At 42.8% G+C, this 16,793-nt stretch overlaps 2 protein-coding genes across 5 annotated transcripts in view; one reads left to right on the top strand and one right to left on the bottom strand.

Annotated features, from left to right (window-relative positions):
- The window catches only part of GABARAPL2 (GABA type A receptor associated protein like 2), a 38,329-nt gene extending 24,682 nt beyond the window's left edge, over positions 1 to 13,647 (top strand). The window contains exon 5 of the mRNA XM_022583165.3: positions 1 to 13,647. The gene's annotated coding sequence lies outside the window, so the exon portion shown is untranslated.
- The window catches only part of ADAT1 (adenosine deaminase tRNA specific 1), a 22,487-nt gene continuing 11,646 nt past the window's right edge, over positions 5,953 to 16,793 (bottom strand). For 3 of the 4 annotated variants that reach the window (XM_022583158.2, XM_089903327.1, XM_022583159.3), the window contains 2 exons: positions 9,699 to 9,785; positions 5,953 to 6,862 (listed from right to left, as the gene is read on the bottom strand). In XM_022583158.2, coding sequence (XP_022438866.1) covers positions 6,730 to 6,862; positions 9,699 to 9,785 — 220 coding nt within the window. In that variant the 3' untranslated portion in view covers positions 5,953 to 6,729. The remainder of the gene's footprint in view (positions 6,863 to 9,698; positions 9,786 to 16,793) is intronic. The other variant, XR_016391026.1, reaches the window with a different exon arrangement.

The raw sequence follows: 16,793 nt of genomic DNA on the forward strand, positions 1-16,793 counted from the left end.
AATTTTCCTCTCCCTTTTGGACCGCAAGTACTACTTAAGATTTGTTTTGGATCCATCTGGACATTCTTCCAGAAAGTCAGCCTTAGCCCCAGCACAGACATATTTAGGGTTAAAGGCATCCACGTTTATAAGAAGCAAACGCCAACTATGATTCCTCAATATGTGGTATAAAAAGAACTCTACCTTCTGGAAAATAAAGTTGCTATCTCCAAAATATCTGCCTTCTTGGCTCTTTCTGTAACACACCACTCCTTTAGAGTAGCTGCCTCTGTTCCTATGGAAAGAATTGCCTGAGCCCTTGAAAGTGAGCACATATGCATTATCTTTCTACTTGGAAGCTGTTTCCTAGTTTCGATAACCTTCCGCTGCAGTGGGATTCCTCTTCGCAGCTCCTCTGACTTCCCCAGACATCATTACAGGAGGGCAGAGGCAGTTAAAAACCTAACATTGTCCTAAGCTATTTAGTCAGCAAGGGATCTGGGTTTTAGAAACTGGAAAACTTTGGCTAAGTCTTGCTCAGAACATTGTCTTAAGGCCAAAAAGTGTTGGCAAGGTCCAGGTGAAGGCAGCTTTCCACCAGCCACAGACACGACCAAATCATACGGGGCCTGCTTCTCTTTTAAGCGGAGCGCTGACGGCCAGCCTGGATCATTTTCTCCACATCAGCTTGTCTCCCCAGACAGTGAGCTAATGCTTGGCACCAAAAAACACCATAAAAAAAAAGGCATTTAACCCCATGTTTTCAGGCAGAAATGACTAAATGGAATATATACACAAAATTATTTAAATCAAGACAACTTTTAAAAATTCTAAGAGAATAAAAATTATGCACACATAGTCACAACATTGGAACCCACTTGTGAACACAGAATAAAGAGGAAGCAATGCTGAAAATTTTCAGAGAAGTAAACTTCTCTGAAAGAGCCAAATTTCAGAAGACATTTTGTCAGTAAAGAGAGAATTCTGCGGAATTAGCTGCCTAAAGCATGTTGAATCCCTCTTCCCTATGCAATGTCACTTCTGAGTATGTTGGGGTTTTTCTACAGTTTAAAACTATTGATATTTTAAACTTTTTCTATTTTTTTTCATTTTCTAAATTTTACTTTTAAAAATAGATACTATATTAACATGGTTCAAAATTTTAAAAATAAGAAAAGTCTCCCTCCCACTCCCAGGCCCCAGCCATTCCCTTTCCCACCCCATAGGCCCTGTGTTAGTGGTTTCCTGTGCATCTATTCAGAGCTAGTTTAGCAAAACATAGATATATACCTTTCATCCTTCTTTTTTTTAGAAATGGAATGTTATAATGCTGCCCTACATTTTGCTATTTTTTTTACACTTCATTGTATTTAGAAACAGAATTTAGAAGACATATTTCAATAAAGAAAAATTATATGTTCATTTACCCTTTGACACAGTGAATCCCACCTCTAAGAATCTATCCAAAATATACATTGGCAAAAATACAAAATATTCTATGTAGGCTATTCACAGAGTATTTCGAAAAGAAAGAATATGCAATGTCCACCAACTAATAAAAATGGTTACTGCTGGGGGCAGGAAGAAACAGAGGTGAGGGGACAAGGATGTAAGACCTCTCTGAATGTACCTTAAAAAAAAAAACTTGGGGCTTCCCTGGTGGCACAGTGGTTGAGAGTCCGCCTGCCGATGCAGGGACATGGGTTCGTGCCCTGGTCCGGGAAGATCCCACATGCCGCGGAGCGGCTGGGCCCGTGAGCCACGGCCGCTGAGCCTGTGCGTCTGGAGCCTGTGCTCCGCAATGGGAGAGGCCACAACAGTGAGAGGCCTGCGTACCGCAAAAACAAAACAAAACAAAACAAAAACTTGTTTTAAATATTTTACATAATTTTTTAAAAAGTCCCCCTAAAAATTGAAAGCGAAAGGAGACAAAATTAACTATATATATTTGAAGCACTAACTACAGAGGAACTATTTCAAGTGACTTTAAAATGTTCACAATCTGGGAGTTCCCTGGTGGTCTAGTGGTTAGGACTCGGGGCTTTCACTGCTGTGGCCCAGGTTCAATCCGCGGTTGGGGAACTGAGATCCTGCAAGCCGCGAGGCGAGGCCAAAAACAAAAAAAATCAAAAAACCTCACAATCCCTAGATCTGGTTTTTCAATCTCAGCACAACTGACATTTTGGGCTGGATAATTCTTTGTTGTGGGGGGTTGTCCTGTGCACCATAGGGTGTCAGCACCCAAGGCTCAGGTGAACTTCCCTGATTGGCAACATTTTGCACATACAGTCACACATCGTTGCCCCGAGAATTAAGTGCTGTGTTTGTCACATGTGCACCCAAAAAACTAAATATTGATTGCCCTGGGAGAATGTTCTAAAATATAGGAGGAGGAAACATGACACAGCAGGAGGAGCCACCTGGGGAAGCACCAGGGTGGGTCAGGAGGCACAGGGAGGAAGGAGGAAATGTGGGCAAGAGCCATTACTGTGAAGGGGAAGGGACGGGACGCGCAAGGTAAACAGGCTTGGGATTGGCTGGTTTGACTAATTTCAGTAGACTCTTGAGGCACAGTGACTGCCCCTGGTTTTCTGGTGCCTGGCCCTGGTGTGATTAGGGCAGGTGGATAGTGGCCCAGAATGTGAGAGCCCCAGAAAGGAGGTGGTTGGGGTATGGGCTCTGGATTGGTTGGTATACGTACAAAAGGTGTGCTCAGAGATGAGTCTTTATCTCTAGAAACTGGCTATCCCTGGGAGGGGCAGTCTCTCCAGGGTCAGCAAGGCAAGGATGTCAAAGCATCAGAGACACAAGGTTAGCAGAGAGGACAACTAGAAGCTTGTGCAGACTGTCTCCTGGACTTCGCCCATGTGCCTTTCCCTTTGCTGACTTTCACTGTAATAAATGGTAACTGTAACAGTTTTTCTGAGTTCTGTGAGTCTGCCTAGTGAATCAACCTAAGGGTGGTCTTGGGGACCTCATAACACAGTTGCTAAAACCATTCTGTAAAAGGGTGATGGGATAGATCAGGCTGATACCAATGAATGCACTGATTAATCACTGAAAGCGGGACAACCCTATGTTGTGCAGAACCACCTGAAAAGAACTGAACCTGAATGTAATCAAGCCTCTCCATGTAACCACAAATTTATAGGAAATATGAGGGAGAGAGAACCTGCTATCAACACTGGAGGAAATAAGCAGCCAAATCCTGGATGGGGGACAGTCTACAGGACAAATAACCCATTTGTTAAGCACATAAAAAGAAGAGTGAACTGCTACAGATTTAGTGAGAAAAAGACACGTCAATCCAATGCATTGTGTGGACATTGTTTGGATCCTAATTTCAACAAAATAGAAGACATTTTTGAGACAACAGGGGAAATAAAACACAGCCTGCATAATAAATATTAAGGAATGATTGTTAATTTTGTTGGGTAGAATATGATGGTTAGAATTCACTTTAAAATATTCCAAGAAAAACAAAATTGGAGGGGAGGGGGGAATAGATTAGGTAACAACAGCATAAAGCTGATGATTGTTAAGTCTGGGTGATGGGTACATGGAGGCCCACTGTGCTATTCTACTTTTTGTCTATTTAAAAACTTCTATAACAAGTTTTTATAAATTTACTTATTTACTTTTGGCTGCGTTGGGTCTTCGTTGCTGCATGCAGGCTTCCTCTAGTTGCAGTGAGCAGGGGCTACCCTTCGTTGCAATGAGCGGGCTTCTCATCGTGGGGGCTTCAGTAGTTGTGGCACGTGGGCTCAGTAGTTGTGGCTCGTAGGCTCTAGAGCACAGGCTCAGTAGTTGTGGCGCATGGGCTTAGTTGTTCCCTGGCATGGGGGATCTTCCCAGACCAGGGATAGAACCCACGTCCCCTGCACTGGCACGCAGATTCTTAACCACTGCGCCACCAGGGATGTCCTATAACAAGTGTCTAAAAAGGTACTTAAAAATTGGAAGCAGTTATCAGTAAAAACATATGATCTAAATGTATGAAGTTCGAGAACCTGCCAATATTGCAGAGATGTGATTTTAAGGCATAGGTGAGATTCTAAACTTGGGTTTTTGTTTTGTTTGGCTTTGTTTTTGGGGTGTTTTTTTTGGCAGCACCACGTGGCATGTGGGATCTAGTTCCCCGACCAGGGATCGAACCCACGCCCCCTGCAGTGGAAGCATGGAGTCCCAACCTCTGGACTGCCAGGGAAGTCCCTAAACTTGGGTTTTAAGAGATTAAAGCAAAATGTAGGAAGTTGGCTGTCTAAGCTCCCCTTTTAGCTCTTGAGAAAACAGGCAGAGTCCAAGGTGAAGCTGCCTCTGGTCTCTATCTTTCAGGGTTTTGCCAGTCTCTGTTCTGAAGCGTAAATTCAGGAGTGTTTTTAATATTTAGTTTTTTGGGTGCACATGTGATGAACACTATAAAATTTAGGAATAAAAAGACTATCTCCTTACATTCTCATATAAATCTTTATCCTTTAAAATAGAATCTCGGGACTTTCCTGGTGGTCCAGTGGGTAAGATTCCGCACTCCCCATGCATGGGGGCTGGTTTTGATCCCTGGTCGGGGAACTAGATCCCACATGTGTGACGCAACTAAGAGTTCGCATGCCGCAACTAAGAAGTCCTCATGCCGCAACTAAGAGTCTGCATGCTGCAAATAAGAAGTCCGCATGCCACAACGAAGATCCCACATGCTGCAACTAAGAACTGGCGCAGACAAAATTAAAAAATATTAAAAAAAAAAAAAAGAATCTCATGAGAGAGAGAGATGCATAATTTTCTGTGGATAAAAGCTTCTGCCAATCGAGGTATCTTAACTGCTCTCATATCATAGGATTTGGGGTCAGGCAAAAGGATCTCTCTGATTAAAGCAGCATATGGTAGGGGTCTGGCCTTCAGGTAGTGATGTTTTTGTCTTTCTTTCCTGCTATCTAAAAGGATTCCTTATAGAAAAAAGTTCAAGGATAACTTGTTATGAAAAACTTATGGGGGAATTCCCCGGTGGTCCAGTGGTTAGGACTCAGTGATTTCACTGCTGTGGCCTGGGTTCAATCCCTGGTCAGGGAACTAAGATCCTGCAAGCCGCATGGCACAGCCCAAAAAAAAAAAAAAAGTTACAATGGTAAATTAAAAAAAAAAAAACTTACGTATTACTTCTGTAATAAAAAAAATTAAGAACATATGTTCACATGCAAACTTGTATATGAATGATTATAGCAGCACTATTCACAATAGCCAAAAAGTGGAAACAACCTAAATGTCCATCAGTTGATGATTAGATAAACAAAATGTGGTATATCCATAGAACTGAATATTATTTTTATTCCATAAAAAGGAATAAAGTACTGACTCATGCTACCAATTCACGTTATAACATCATGAATCTTAAAACATCATGTTAAGTGAAAGAAGACAGTCACAAAAGACCACATATTGTATGATTCCATTATATGAAATGTTCAAAACAGGGAAATCCATAGAGACACAAAGTAGATTACTGTTTGCCCTGGAGCTGAGGGGGTTGAGGGGAAATGAGGAGCGGCTGCTAATGGATACTGTACTGGGTCAAACAGCATCCCCCCGCCTCCCCCAGATGAGAACAAAAATGTTCTAAAATTGATCATGGTGATGTTTGCACACCTTTGTGGATATACTAAAACCCACCAAACTGTACACTTTAAATGGGTGAATTTTTATGGTATGTGAATTATATGTCAATAAAGCTGTTATTTAAAATATTTAAAGGTATAAGGAAATACTGAAGAACCAACAATGACCTTGAGTAATCCCAACATGGAGAACTTCCACTTTTAGTCAATAAATTAGAGTGTGAAGAGGTTGAAAGTTAAACATTAGTTGTTAGTAAAAACAGCATTGACTGCTAGCTCTGCTGCTGAATTACTATAGGGACTTTTGGCCTTTTAGACAGAACTCTTTCCATTGAAAGTCATAGGAAAACAGTCTCAAACAGGCTTACTCAAAACAATAGGAATTTATCTCACATAATTGAAGTCCAGAGTAGGCACTAGTTTCAGGCATCCAGACAAGGTCACGAGAGCTCTGATTCTCTCAGCTGTTTCCTTCATTGCCTTTGTTCTCAAGCTGGCTGTCTCTATGTAGTAGGCAACGGCAGCCACAGGCAATCCCAAGATTACGTGGCGTTTATAGTTCCTGATACAAGAGGAGAGAGAATCTTACCTGATCACTCTGGCACTAGTTCCAGGACTGTTCAAGGCTGGCTCACATTCCTGGAGCCAAGGAGTAAAGTTCACTTCATCCAAGCATGGGTAAAGCAGGAAAGGGTGGTTCTCCAAAGGAAAAAAGACTGGATATACAAAATACATGCCCACTATGACAGGCAAAACTCTAAAACTTGCAGAGATTCAAAGATTATCTCAGCCCAATAAGTACTTGCCGAATCAATATAGGAAAAGACAAAATGGAGCTATTGCAGAGTACTTTTAAAGCATCACGTTCCAAATTCTTATTCTTAGAGAAGCAATAAAACACAGGACACATACCAAGGTCATTAGCAAGATGCTGTTTTAGCAGTGAGCTACTTCAGTCAAGTATAGATTGTTCCATGTCCAGAATTCCATCCATCTCACACAGAAGAGATATTTTACTCTGGTAGATGGCAGTCTTTTTTTCCTGATCAGCCACAAGAAAAGCTAAGGCTTATCCAGCACGTAGGAAGAAGGCAGTCCAGAATGAATGAATGGAAAACACCCTGCTGCCAGTAAACTTTGCTCATTTAAATTGTTGATAATCCGGTGGGTTTCTGATCCAGGATCCAAATGCCTGCTTTCGGAGTGCGCTCCAGGCCTGCTGATAAGTGGATGCGGCCTCCTTGTACTCATGGTACGTCACTAGCTTCTGCACCCTAATGCACACACACCACCAAGCACACAAGTTCTCACTGGACAGCTCACCACCGTGGCCAGCAAGACACCTCAGCAATAGGCTGGACAGATTTATTACAAGAGACTTAGGAAGCAGGAAGATTTTGTTATGCTGTCCTATGCTGACTCTTACCTCCTTTGTAGGGAATTCACTAGAAAACAGCATGGATTAAAACAGGTAAGAATAAACAGAATGCTAGTTTTGTCTGGTCCTGGTGGAATCAGATAAAACAAGAATAACTCTATCTACTACTTGGTTTAAAATTTTCTATGTGTCTATAATTTCCACCATAAGGATCTAGCTGTTAGAAATTTCTCAACTGCATTTTCCCAAAGCACTTTCCATCTTAATCATATTCTCCTATGTACTGCCAGCCAACACCCCTTCCCAAATCCCTTAGCGTCTCTGACTGCTGAAGAATGGCTGACGTGCTGAATAATATCTATAATACTCACTCCCAGATCAAAAGATTTTCTTGTGACAAAGATTCTTTCCTTTGATCAAACTTGAGTCAGGCTCCTCTGAGCCCTATTCTCGATTCAGCCCCGACCTTGAGCTCTGTCCTTGCCATCTCATAGCTGAAGAAACTGAGCCTCATGTCTCATTGATTCAGGTTTTATCCTGCTTCTACTCTTTCGTTCTTTGCCAAGATCTGAGGAGACCCAAGTTGTTTCTTCACTCACTTCAGCAAAGATTAAAGCTGCTAATGGTAGCAAACACTGATTTTCGTTGTTTGATCAATTTCCCATAGCTTTTTGGTGGTTAATGGATGGGAACCACACACATGACAATGTTAAACTTTACCTGAGCCCTTAGTTCCCCAAACAAGCTATGGTTAAAAAATCTCCCTCCCACACTTCTGTGTTGTGGGAAGTGGCTGACTGCAAAGAACCACCCTTCTTCATGGCTTAGACAGACTCATGAATGCCCCCCTGGTTTACCTCTAACAAGGCCAGACACAGACCCCATTCTTTGCCTCATAACGATTAGCTGAACTGTTTGTACCCACTGACAAAATCTCGACCACATGCCTGCTAATTTGACCAAATATTAGTTATGCTTCTCTCCTTCCCCCAGACCCCCGAACTTTGAGCCACTTTCAGCCTGAGCCAGCATCAGCATGTGTAACAAGCCCTTCTTTTAACAGCCCCTCCTGAGAATCAACACTTCCTGTTCAATTGTTCCATCACACTACCGGCTCGTCCTACTCCCCCATTCCCAGCTCTGTCTAACTTTGCTTCTCTCTCCGTATAAAAGAAAATTCCTTTGCACCTGCTCTTCGAGAGGCTTACAGATCTTAAGATTGCAGTGTCCTTGCTATTGCGTTAGTCCTCCTCCTATTGTAACAGGCCCTTTCTCTTATTACAATAATCCTTTTGAATGAAGTCTCTCCTTACCTAAGTCCAGATTTGTTTTTAAGTCACAGAATGTATGGAAACCCACCCAGTTCCAGTCTGATTCATTCTTCCAGACAAGAAACAAGCAAACTGACCATGGATGACGGGAGGGCATCAATACTGACTGTAGGATGCATGATGGTGAAAACAGGTGGTAGCCTCTTCATATGGAAGCATATATAGCTACGCCTTCGCTTCCCCACTGTTGTATAAAAAAGAATTTGGCTGATCTTTGTTGTCAGTTCCTGGCAGGGAGCCTCTAAGCCCTTAGAATTCCCCTAACGATAGGAATGTCTTTGTTATTCATGGTGGACCCCTCAGATCACACCTAAGTTTTTGCTTAACGAGATGACTCATGGTGGGCCCTAGATAGTTTCAGGATGGGCTGGCCATGCCAGAAAGACCAACCATGAGTTTAGAAAGTTGGGGCTTTGAGCCATCTGATATCAGTCTGACCTCCTGAGGTGGGAATACTGGAAGGTGGAGACTGAGTTCAACCACATCATGTGGCCAACAATTCTATTAATCATGCTTATTGATGAAACGACACTAAACATGCTGAGCACTGAAGCTCAGGTCAGCTTCCTGGTTGGTGACAGACAGTGACATGCTGGGAGGGTGATGCATCCTGGGGACACAGAAGTGTCAGGTTGGGGACCCTTGGAGACCTTGCCCTATGTGGCCCTTCTTTCATCTGGTCCTTATTTGTATCCTTCATAATAAAAGGTAATTGTAAGTATGGTGCTTTCCTGAATTCTGTGCGTTTTTCTAGTGAATTACTGAACCTGAGGGGTAAGTAGGAACCTGAGTTTGTAGTCAGTTGGTCAGAAGTGTAAGTGGCTTTGCCCCCCCCCACCCCAGTATGTGGCTGTGGCTGGTGTCCTGAAGTGAGGTCAGTTTGTGGGGACTGTGCCCCTACCCTGTGAAATTTGGCCTAACCCTGGGTAGTTAGTATCTGAATTCCACCCACCCACCTGCCCCAGAAGTGGTTTTATAGTTCTCTACATTCCTGTTTGGAAAGTAATTTAAGTCTTCGAGCTTCCGTTCACAAGCAGTGATGTGAACAAAAGAAAAAGAGAAGAGAATGATATTCCCAACAGAATCTATTGCTCCCCAAGCACTCACATTTCCACAATGCTGTCCATCTGGAGGTGGAACAAGAGGAGGGCCTGTAATGGCCCAGGCCCCAATTCTGCCCTTAGGCTCGTGTGACTCTGTATTACCAACTACCCATCTCCCACGGCTCAGATCATACACATATCTGCAAATGGGGCCATGGGGATTGAAGAGCATGTGGTTAGTAATAAGTACCCACTCGCCTACTGAACCACCATTCCTGCCAAAGCTTCCTGCCATCCATAAGCAGAATTAAACCAGAAGTCTTCCTAAATATGAAAAAACATAGGTCAATGGCATCACCTGAGGGAGTCTGGCCACTTGTCCTCTGAAATACTGCTTAGCAGCTTCTGGAATGATCTAAAGAGCTCTACTTTGCTGATTCGGGATCTGTTTGGAAAAAGAAGACCAAGAAGATTTATTAAGTGTTTACTATGTATCAGGCCCCTATCAAAGATACTGGGTTTCACATGGTATCTTTTTAGGTCTGAAGGTCCTGAGCCCCCATTTTCACCTTCTTGCACTTGGCAAGAAGAAAAATCCAGACCCAAGAGTCTGATTAGGTTGAGGGACAAAACTGAGTCTCATCTTAAGAAATGTTATCAGGGACTTCCCTGGTGGTGCAGTGATTAAGAATCCACCTGCCAATGCGGGGGACACGGGTTCCATTCCTGGTCCGGGAAGATCCCACGTGCCACGGAGCAACTAAGCCCGCGTGCCACAACTACTGAAGCCTGCGTGCCTAGAGCCCATGCTCCGCAACAAGAGAAGCCACCGCAATGGGAAGCCTGAGTACTGCAACAAAGAGTAGCCCCCGCTCACTGCAACTAGAGAAAGCCCATGTGCAGCAACGAAGACCCAACGCAGCCCAAACAAACAAACAAAAAACCCCAAAACTCTCAAGAAATGTTACCAGCAGTGAAATCATCAAGGTGACGGGCTGAAATGGGGTAAAGACAGAGGGAATTACTAAATTTTGCCCCCAAGGATACCCATCAGCTATGTTTGGCTTCCTCCTTTCAAGGGAGCTGGCCCCTTGGGTAACAATGCTTACAAAACTTTGGGACTTCCCCGACGGTCCAGTGGTTAAGGCTGCGCTTCCACTGTAGGGGGCACAGGTTCCATCCCTGGTCGGGGAACTAAGATCCCACATGCCACATGGCGTGGCCAAGAAAAAAAAAATCAGGAATAATACAAGGATACTTGCTATCACTGCTTTTATCCAACATTACACAGAAGGTCTGGCCAGTAAGAGAAGAAATAAAAGGAATAAAGATTGAAAAGCAAAAAACAAGTCATTATTCGTAGATGATTGTGATATTGTCAGTTCTGGTCAGCACAATAAGTCAAGAAAAAAAAATAAAAGGAGTGGAGGTTTGGAAAGGAAATACTATTTGCAAAAGATAGACTATGTTCAAAAATTCCGAAAGAATGCCCAGATACATTAGTAGAATAATAAGAGTTAGCAAAGTTGCTGGATACAAACATTAATTGTAAGAGAGAAATAAACAACAACAAAAAAGTTGATTGCAGTAGCAATGACCAGAAAATGAAATGAAAGGGAATTACTTAAAACAGCATCTGTGGTAGCCAGTCTCTGAATGGTGATTCTTACCTCCTGGAATTCATGCCATTATGCAACCCCGCCCCACACCGAATAGGGGTTATCTGAATAACCATTAGGAGATTGGGTTGGAGTGTGACTTCTGAGGCTACTCACAAAAGACTCTGTGGCTTCTGCCTTGCTCTCTTGGATTGCTTGCTCTGGGGAGAAACCAGCCATCATGTTGTAAAGATGAATACTTGTAGGACTATGGAGAGACCCAAATTGAGAGGAACTGAGGCCTCCTGCGAGCAGCCAGCACTGACTGACCTTGCAGCCACATGGGTGAGCCATTTTGAAACTGGATCCTCCAGCCCCAGTCAAGCCTTTGATGACTGTAGTCTTGGTTGACATAATGGATTGCAACCTCATAAGCCCCTGAGTCAGAATTATCCAGCTAAGCTCCTCCCAAATTCCTGACGCACAGAGACTGTGAAATAATAAATGTTAATTGTTTTTTTAAGCCACTAGGTTTTTTATTTTGGGGGGGGTGTAATTTGTTACACAGCAACAGATAACTAATACATCTTCAAGAAATAAATCTAATAAAAGATGTGAAAATTTATGTGAAGAAAATCATAAAACTTTACTGAAATATATGTAAGAAGACCTAAATAAGTGAACATTCAAAACTGCTTGTTTTAAATTTGGGGCACAACTGCCAATTTGGCACCAGCATTATATAAAAAGATATACACCATATTCCTGGTTTGTAGACTTAACAATGAAAAATGTCAATTCTCCCCAAACTGAACTTTAAATTTAAAAGTCTAAGAAAAGCCAAGACACTCTTGAAAGACAAGGCAAGAGGACTTTCCCTAACAGATATCATCTTATTATAAAACTAGAGTTATTAAGAGTATGGTTTTGGTGCAGGGAAAAACAAACAAACCAATGGAACAGAACAGAATGCCCAGAAACAGATCTATCTATCTATCTATAAAATACAGATATTCTATATAATACAGATACATACAGATATTCTACATTTGATATGTGTTCACTTAAAACATGTAGATTTCAATAAAATTACTACAGTTTCTTTTTCTATAAAGACTAGAAAATGAGTTTCTCTGACAGGGAGCTTGTATTGTATATGACAGTCTTTTATACATACTATGTATTGGGTCATTGGGTCTAGTCTGGGTGGACTAGAAAGATGTTAGAGAAATATTTCTCATATTTTTTTCCACTCAATTCATAAAGTGGCCTGGTAGAGCTAATAAGGAGTTGTAGCTAAAGCTGCCACTAAGTAAGAACTGTCAGATTGAAATATCAATCCCCTTGAACTGAACTTAAATTATAGAACTAAAATACTGTGCAAGTGTTTATATGACTGCACTAGAACTGAAAATTATTACTCAAGAAGAAAATAATCTGACTGTTCAATATTAGTGAAAATATACCCAAAGGGTGGTCACCAAAGGCAACTGTAATGTTAAATCTTTTATTCATCTAGTAGTTTAAGTGTGAATAATACTGACTAATTCATATTGACTGATTAGACAATTAAGAAATTACTTTTAGCCAAGCCTTACAGCTTTACATAATATTTTGTGTAGCTCATTCACTGGTGCACCAACTACTTATATGAAGCTAACACCTCAAGGACCTGTAAGAAACCATCGAACATACATGCTTCGAACATGGAGTTTAGATGCTGATGTTATTCTCCTGTGAAAGAACCAGGGCAATTTGAAGAGAAATTATTCTATATATTGGAGCAGGGAAGTGATGGTCCTGGAAAATCTCATACAGGACAAAGAAATGAGGCTCTCTGGCAGCTCCCTATGCTTTCTAGGCCTAAGCATAAAAAGAGAGACAATGAAGTTTATAGCTAATAGAAACATATTAAGAGTAAAGCCAGGAGGCCATGACCCTCAAAAAAGGGAGACTTAGAATTTTTTTCCTTTCAGGCAACTAGCACTGTATCAAGATTGGTTTTACCCAGTTGAAAACAAACATTATTTATGTTTTATTGTATGTATGTCTTCAGGTAGATAAGTTGATATGTTCACTGTTACTTAGAATCAAAGATTTCATCTCCAGATTTAAGACTCTGAAATTTTTGGTGACATGACCACACATTTTATTGCTCAAGAAGTCCAGAGAGTCTTACAGACTCAACATTTCCACTGTCCACGTCACTCAGAATCAGCAAAAGAGAAACATCAAAAAATAAACTAATATCTTGCCCGGGATGCTCACACTTCCCTTTGAAATACTGATAGGTGAGCCCATGAGACTTTTGCTATAACCCAGTGGCTACTGACGTACAACTATGAGAGAAAATTTGGCTATATTATTACAGAGCATTAATGAAATATGTCAAGACATTTCATTCACAAGCCTTAGTAATCAATCATGCCACGATCTGTAGTCTGGAGATGGGATCCACTCAAGGTTCATTAAAGAAACACAACGCTTAGGGGCTTCCCTGGTGGCGCAGTGGTTGAGAGTCCGCCTGCCGATGCAGGGGACACGGGTTCGTGCCCCGGTCTGGGAGGATCCCGCATACCGCGGAGCGGCTGGGCCCGTGAGCCATGGCCGCTGAGCTTGCGTGTCCGGAGCCTGTGCTCCGCAACGGGAGAGGCCACAACAGTGAGAGGCCCGTGTATCGCAAAAAAAAAAAAAAAAAAAAAAAAGAAACACAACGCTTAAACCTCACTGGAAGGTGGCAAACTGGATTCTATTTACCACCAACACTGGGTGAATGTCAAGGCCTCCAGTGTCACTGTGAAAAGCCATCAGTGACAGCTTAACAGCTTCTTGAGACCAGATCTGTAAAATGTTTTCAACATTATTCCCTCTGGAGGAGCAAATGGCACTTTCTCTTATGAATGCTTTTGGTCTAAGTCACCTCATGAGTAATGTTAAGGTGTTATATCTCCCTCCAGAGAAGTAAGACCTTTCTCAAGACTTGTTCAACAGCAGAACAGAGTGACCATAATAGTAATTCCTCTGTCAAAGAGGCCCACCCAATAATAACCAATGATGTCATCTGTGGAGCAAAATAATCTTGGTGGCTGCTAGCTGCTATGCTCCAACAAGCCCTAGTTCCTTTTAACAGTGAGGATTACATTCTTAGATATTAGTCTTCCTGGTGAGCTGGTTAACACTACTGGTTGGTGTATCAAAGAGCTAGGAAAGCTATCCATACATAATTTTTTAAAGATTACACATTCACATTTCAACCTAGCCCTATCTTTATTCTAACATACTTAGACACGCTTAGTTTTCGTTTTTGTTTGCTTTTTTAATCTCTTACCCTTCTCTTTTATAATCCAATGAGCCATGTAATGATCTCTCCAGGATGCTCTGGTAGCTCATCTGGGAAGGGAAGAGACTATGCCTCTTCAGGGCAAAGAGAATTTAAAAGGATTTGCTGGGCTTCCCTGGTGGCGCAGTGGTTGAGAGTCTGCCTGCCGATGCAGGGGACACGGGTTCGTGCCCCGGTCCGGGAAGATCCCACATGCCGCGGAGCGGCTGGGCCCGTGAGCCGTGGCCGCTGAGCCTGTGCGTCCGGAGCCTGTGCTCCGCGACGGGAGAGGCCACAACAGTGAGAGTCCCGCGTAACGCAAAAAAAATTAAGCTTCTTGAAAATGAGGGTCCTTTATCTGATTCCTGTTATTATCTCATTGTTTGCAATAAACACAAAGACTTAAAATAAAATATTACCTTTGAGTGTCGCACTAGTATTTTAAATGTTTCTAACATCCCAGTCTTGAGTTCATACTCCAGATCATTCTAAAAAAGGTAGTTCCAGGATAGCACTCAGGAATGAGAAGTGAGAAAAACCCACTCTCCCCAGCAGCTGTTGGTCTTTAAAATTAAAGTAACTTTGGCCCTTTCAAACATAATGTGCAGGGGCTTCCCTGGTGGCGCAGTGGTTGAGAATCTGCCTGCCAATGCAGGGGACACGGGTTCGAGCCCTGGTCTGGGAAGATCCCACATGCCGCGGAGCAACTAGGCCCGTGAGCCACAACTACTAAGCCTGCGCGTCTGGTGCCTGTGCTCCGCAACAAGAGAGGCCATGATAGTGAGAGGCCCGCGCACCGTGATGAAGAGTGGCCCCCGCTTGCTGCAACTAGAGAAAGCCCTCGCACAAAAACGAAGACCCAACACAGCCAAAAAAAAAAAAAAAAGTGTCTTAAAAAAAACCAAAACACATAATGTTTAGATTCATTTGATGACTGAAGAAGAAATCTATCTTAACAAGATGTCTACTGCAAGCCCTGTACCATGTTAGAGGCACTCTCTCTCATTCAATTTTCACAACATTCCCGTGTGACAGATACTATGAGTTACCCTTGCTTTATTGTTAGGGAAGTTGAGGCCCAGAGAGGTAAAGTAATTTGCCCAATTCACACACTTGGGGGGAAAGGGAGCCAGGAATTAAACATCAGTCTCTTGAACTGCAAAGCTTCTGCTCTTTCCACCATGAACTTCCTCCTGTATGGAGTCTGCCTTCTAAATGGAGAGACACCCACAACATGTCAGATACCTCAGATCATCTACTCCAATATCCTTGTTTTACACGTACGAACACACTGAGGCCCAGAGAGCTACTGGACTTGTCCAAAGTCACCTGACAACTGGAGACGGAGCCAGGGTGAGAACACGGGGCACTCCCAATCACACATAAAACACTGACATATTGGGATAAACTGGAAAACAGCACTTTAGGAATCTGGAGAAAAGTTGGTAATTTTGAGCCAGAAAGAAGTCGTAAGGAAAGCTTTTAAGGTAAAAGATGGTGTAGGTTCACAGTGAAGAGCATTTAGACTTGAGCAAAACAGCAAACTGAAGCCACAGGCAGGTGGGTGGGGCCAGTATGGGTTGCTGCTAGCCTGTCACTTACAGTAAAGGCAGAGCTCAGCAGGAAGTGTGCTCCCTGTCCCTTGTGACCTGCTCTGCTCACACATCGTGGCCTGTGGTTAACTGCTGGTCCCCGGAGAGATGCAGACAATGGCCTGAAGCAGGGAGGCCCTTGAGAAAAAACTGGTTAAAAAATTTCTACCCCTAACAATTTTGTAATTACTACTCAATTCAACAGCTTAGGCCACCAAGAGGCAGGCTGGGTCTGCTGTATAGGCCATTTGAACCCTGCTTAGTGTCTGTGAAGAAAAAAACTTTTTTTTTTTTAAGTCTAAAAAGATGTAAGTTATTATTATTTCCATTGAGGGAGACAAATAAGCATGTCAAAAAGAAAAGAAACAAATCCACCTGTGAACTTTAATTACTATACAACTTTTTTTTTTTTTTTTTTTGCGGTACGTGGGCCTCTCACTGTTGTGGCCTCTCCCGTTGCGGAGCACAGGCTCCGGACGCGCAGGCTCAGCGGCCATGGCTCACGGGCCCAGCCGCTCTGTGGCATGTGGGATCTTCCCGGACCGGGGCACGAACTCGTGTCCCCTGCATCGGCAGGCAGACTCTCAACCACTGCGCCACCAGGGAAGCCCCAATACAACTTTTTATAAGGGCGCAATAAAGAAATGGAAAAGCCACTTAGAATGAAAAGAACTACCTATAAATTGTGGGAGTCCTACAACAGTCATTCAGAGGCAGCTCAATCCAAACAGATGGAAATGCCTTTGGTGGGGAGGCTGCTACCCCATAGCCCCACCCACCCTCGTGTTATTGCAGACCCTCTGTGGCTCACTGGGAGGGAAAAGCAGAGGGGGCAAGATGAACATTTAACAAAAGAAGAACAAATAAGGCAGATGCATGAAACTCCAAACACACAATCATGAAACCCAAGTCTCATATCCAACAGATCATATGCTCCACATTTC

The sequence above is a fragment of the Delphinapterus leucas genome, chromosome 20, assembly GCF_059928025.1.
Source record: "Delphinapterus leucas isolate spDelLeu-1000000601 "Yukka" chromosome 20, BTC_Dleu_Yukka2, whole genome shotgun sequence".
In the NCBI taxonomy this organism is placed as follows: Eukaryota; Metazoa; Chordata; class Mammalia; order Artiodactyla; family Monodontidae; genus Delphinapterus; species Delphinapterus leucas.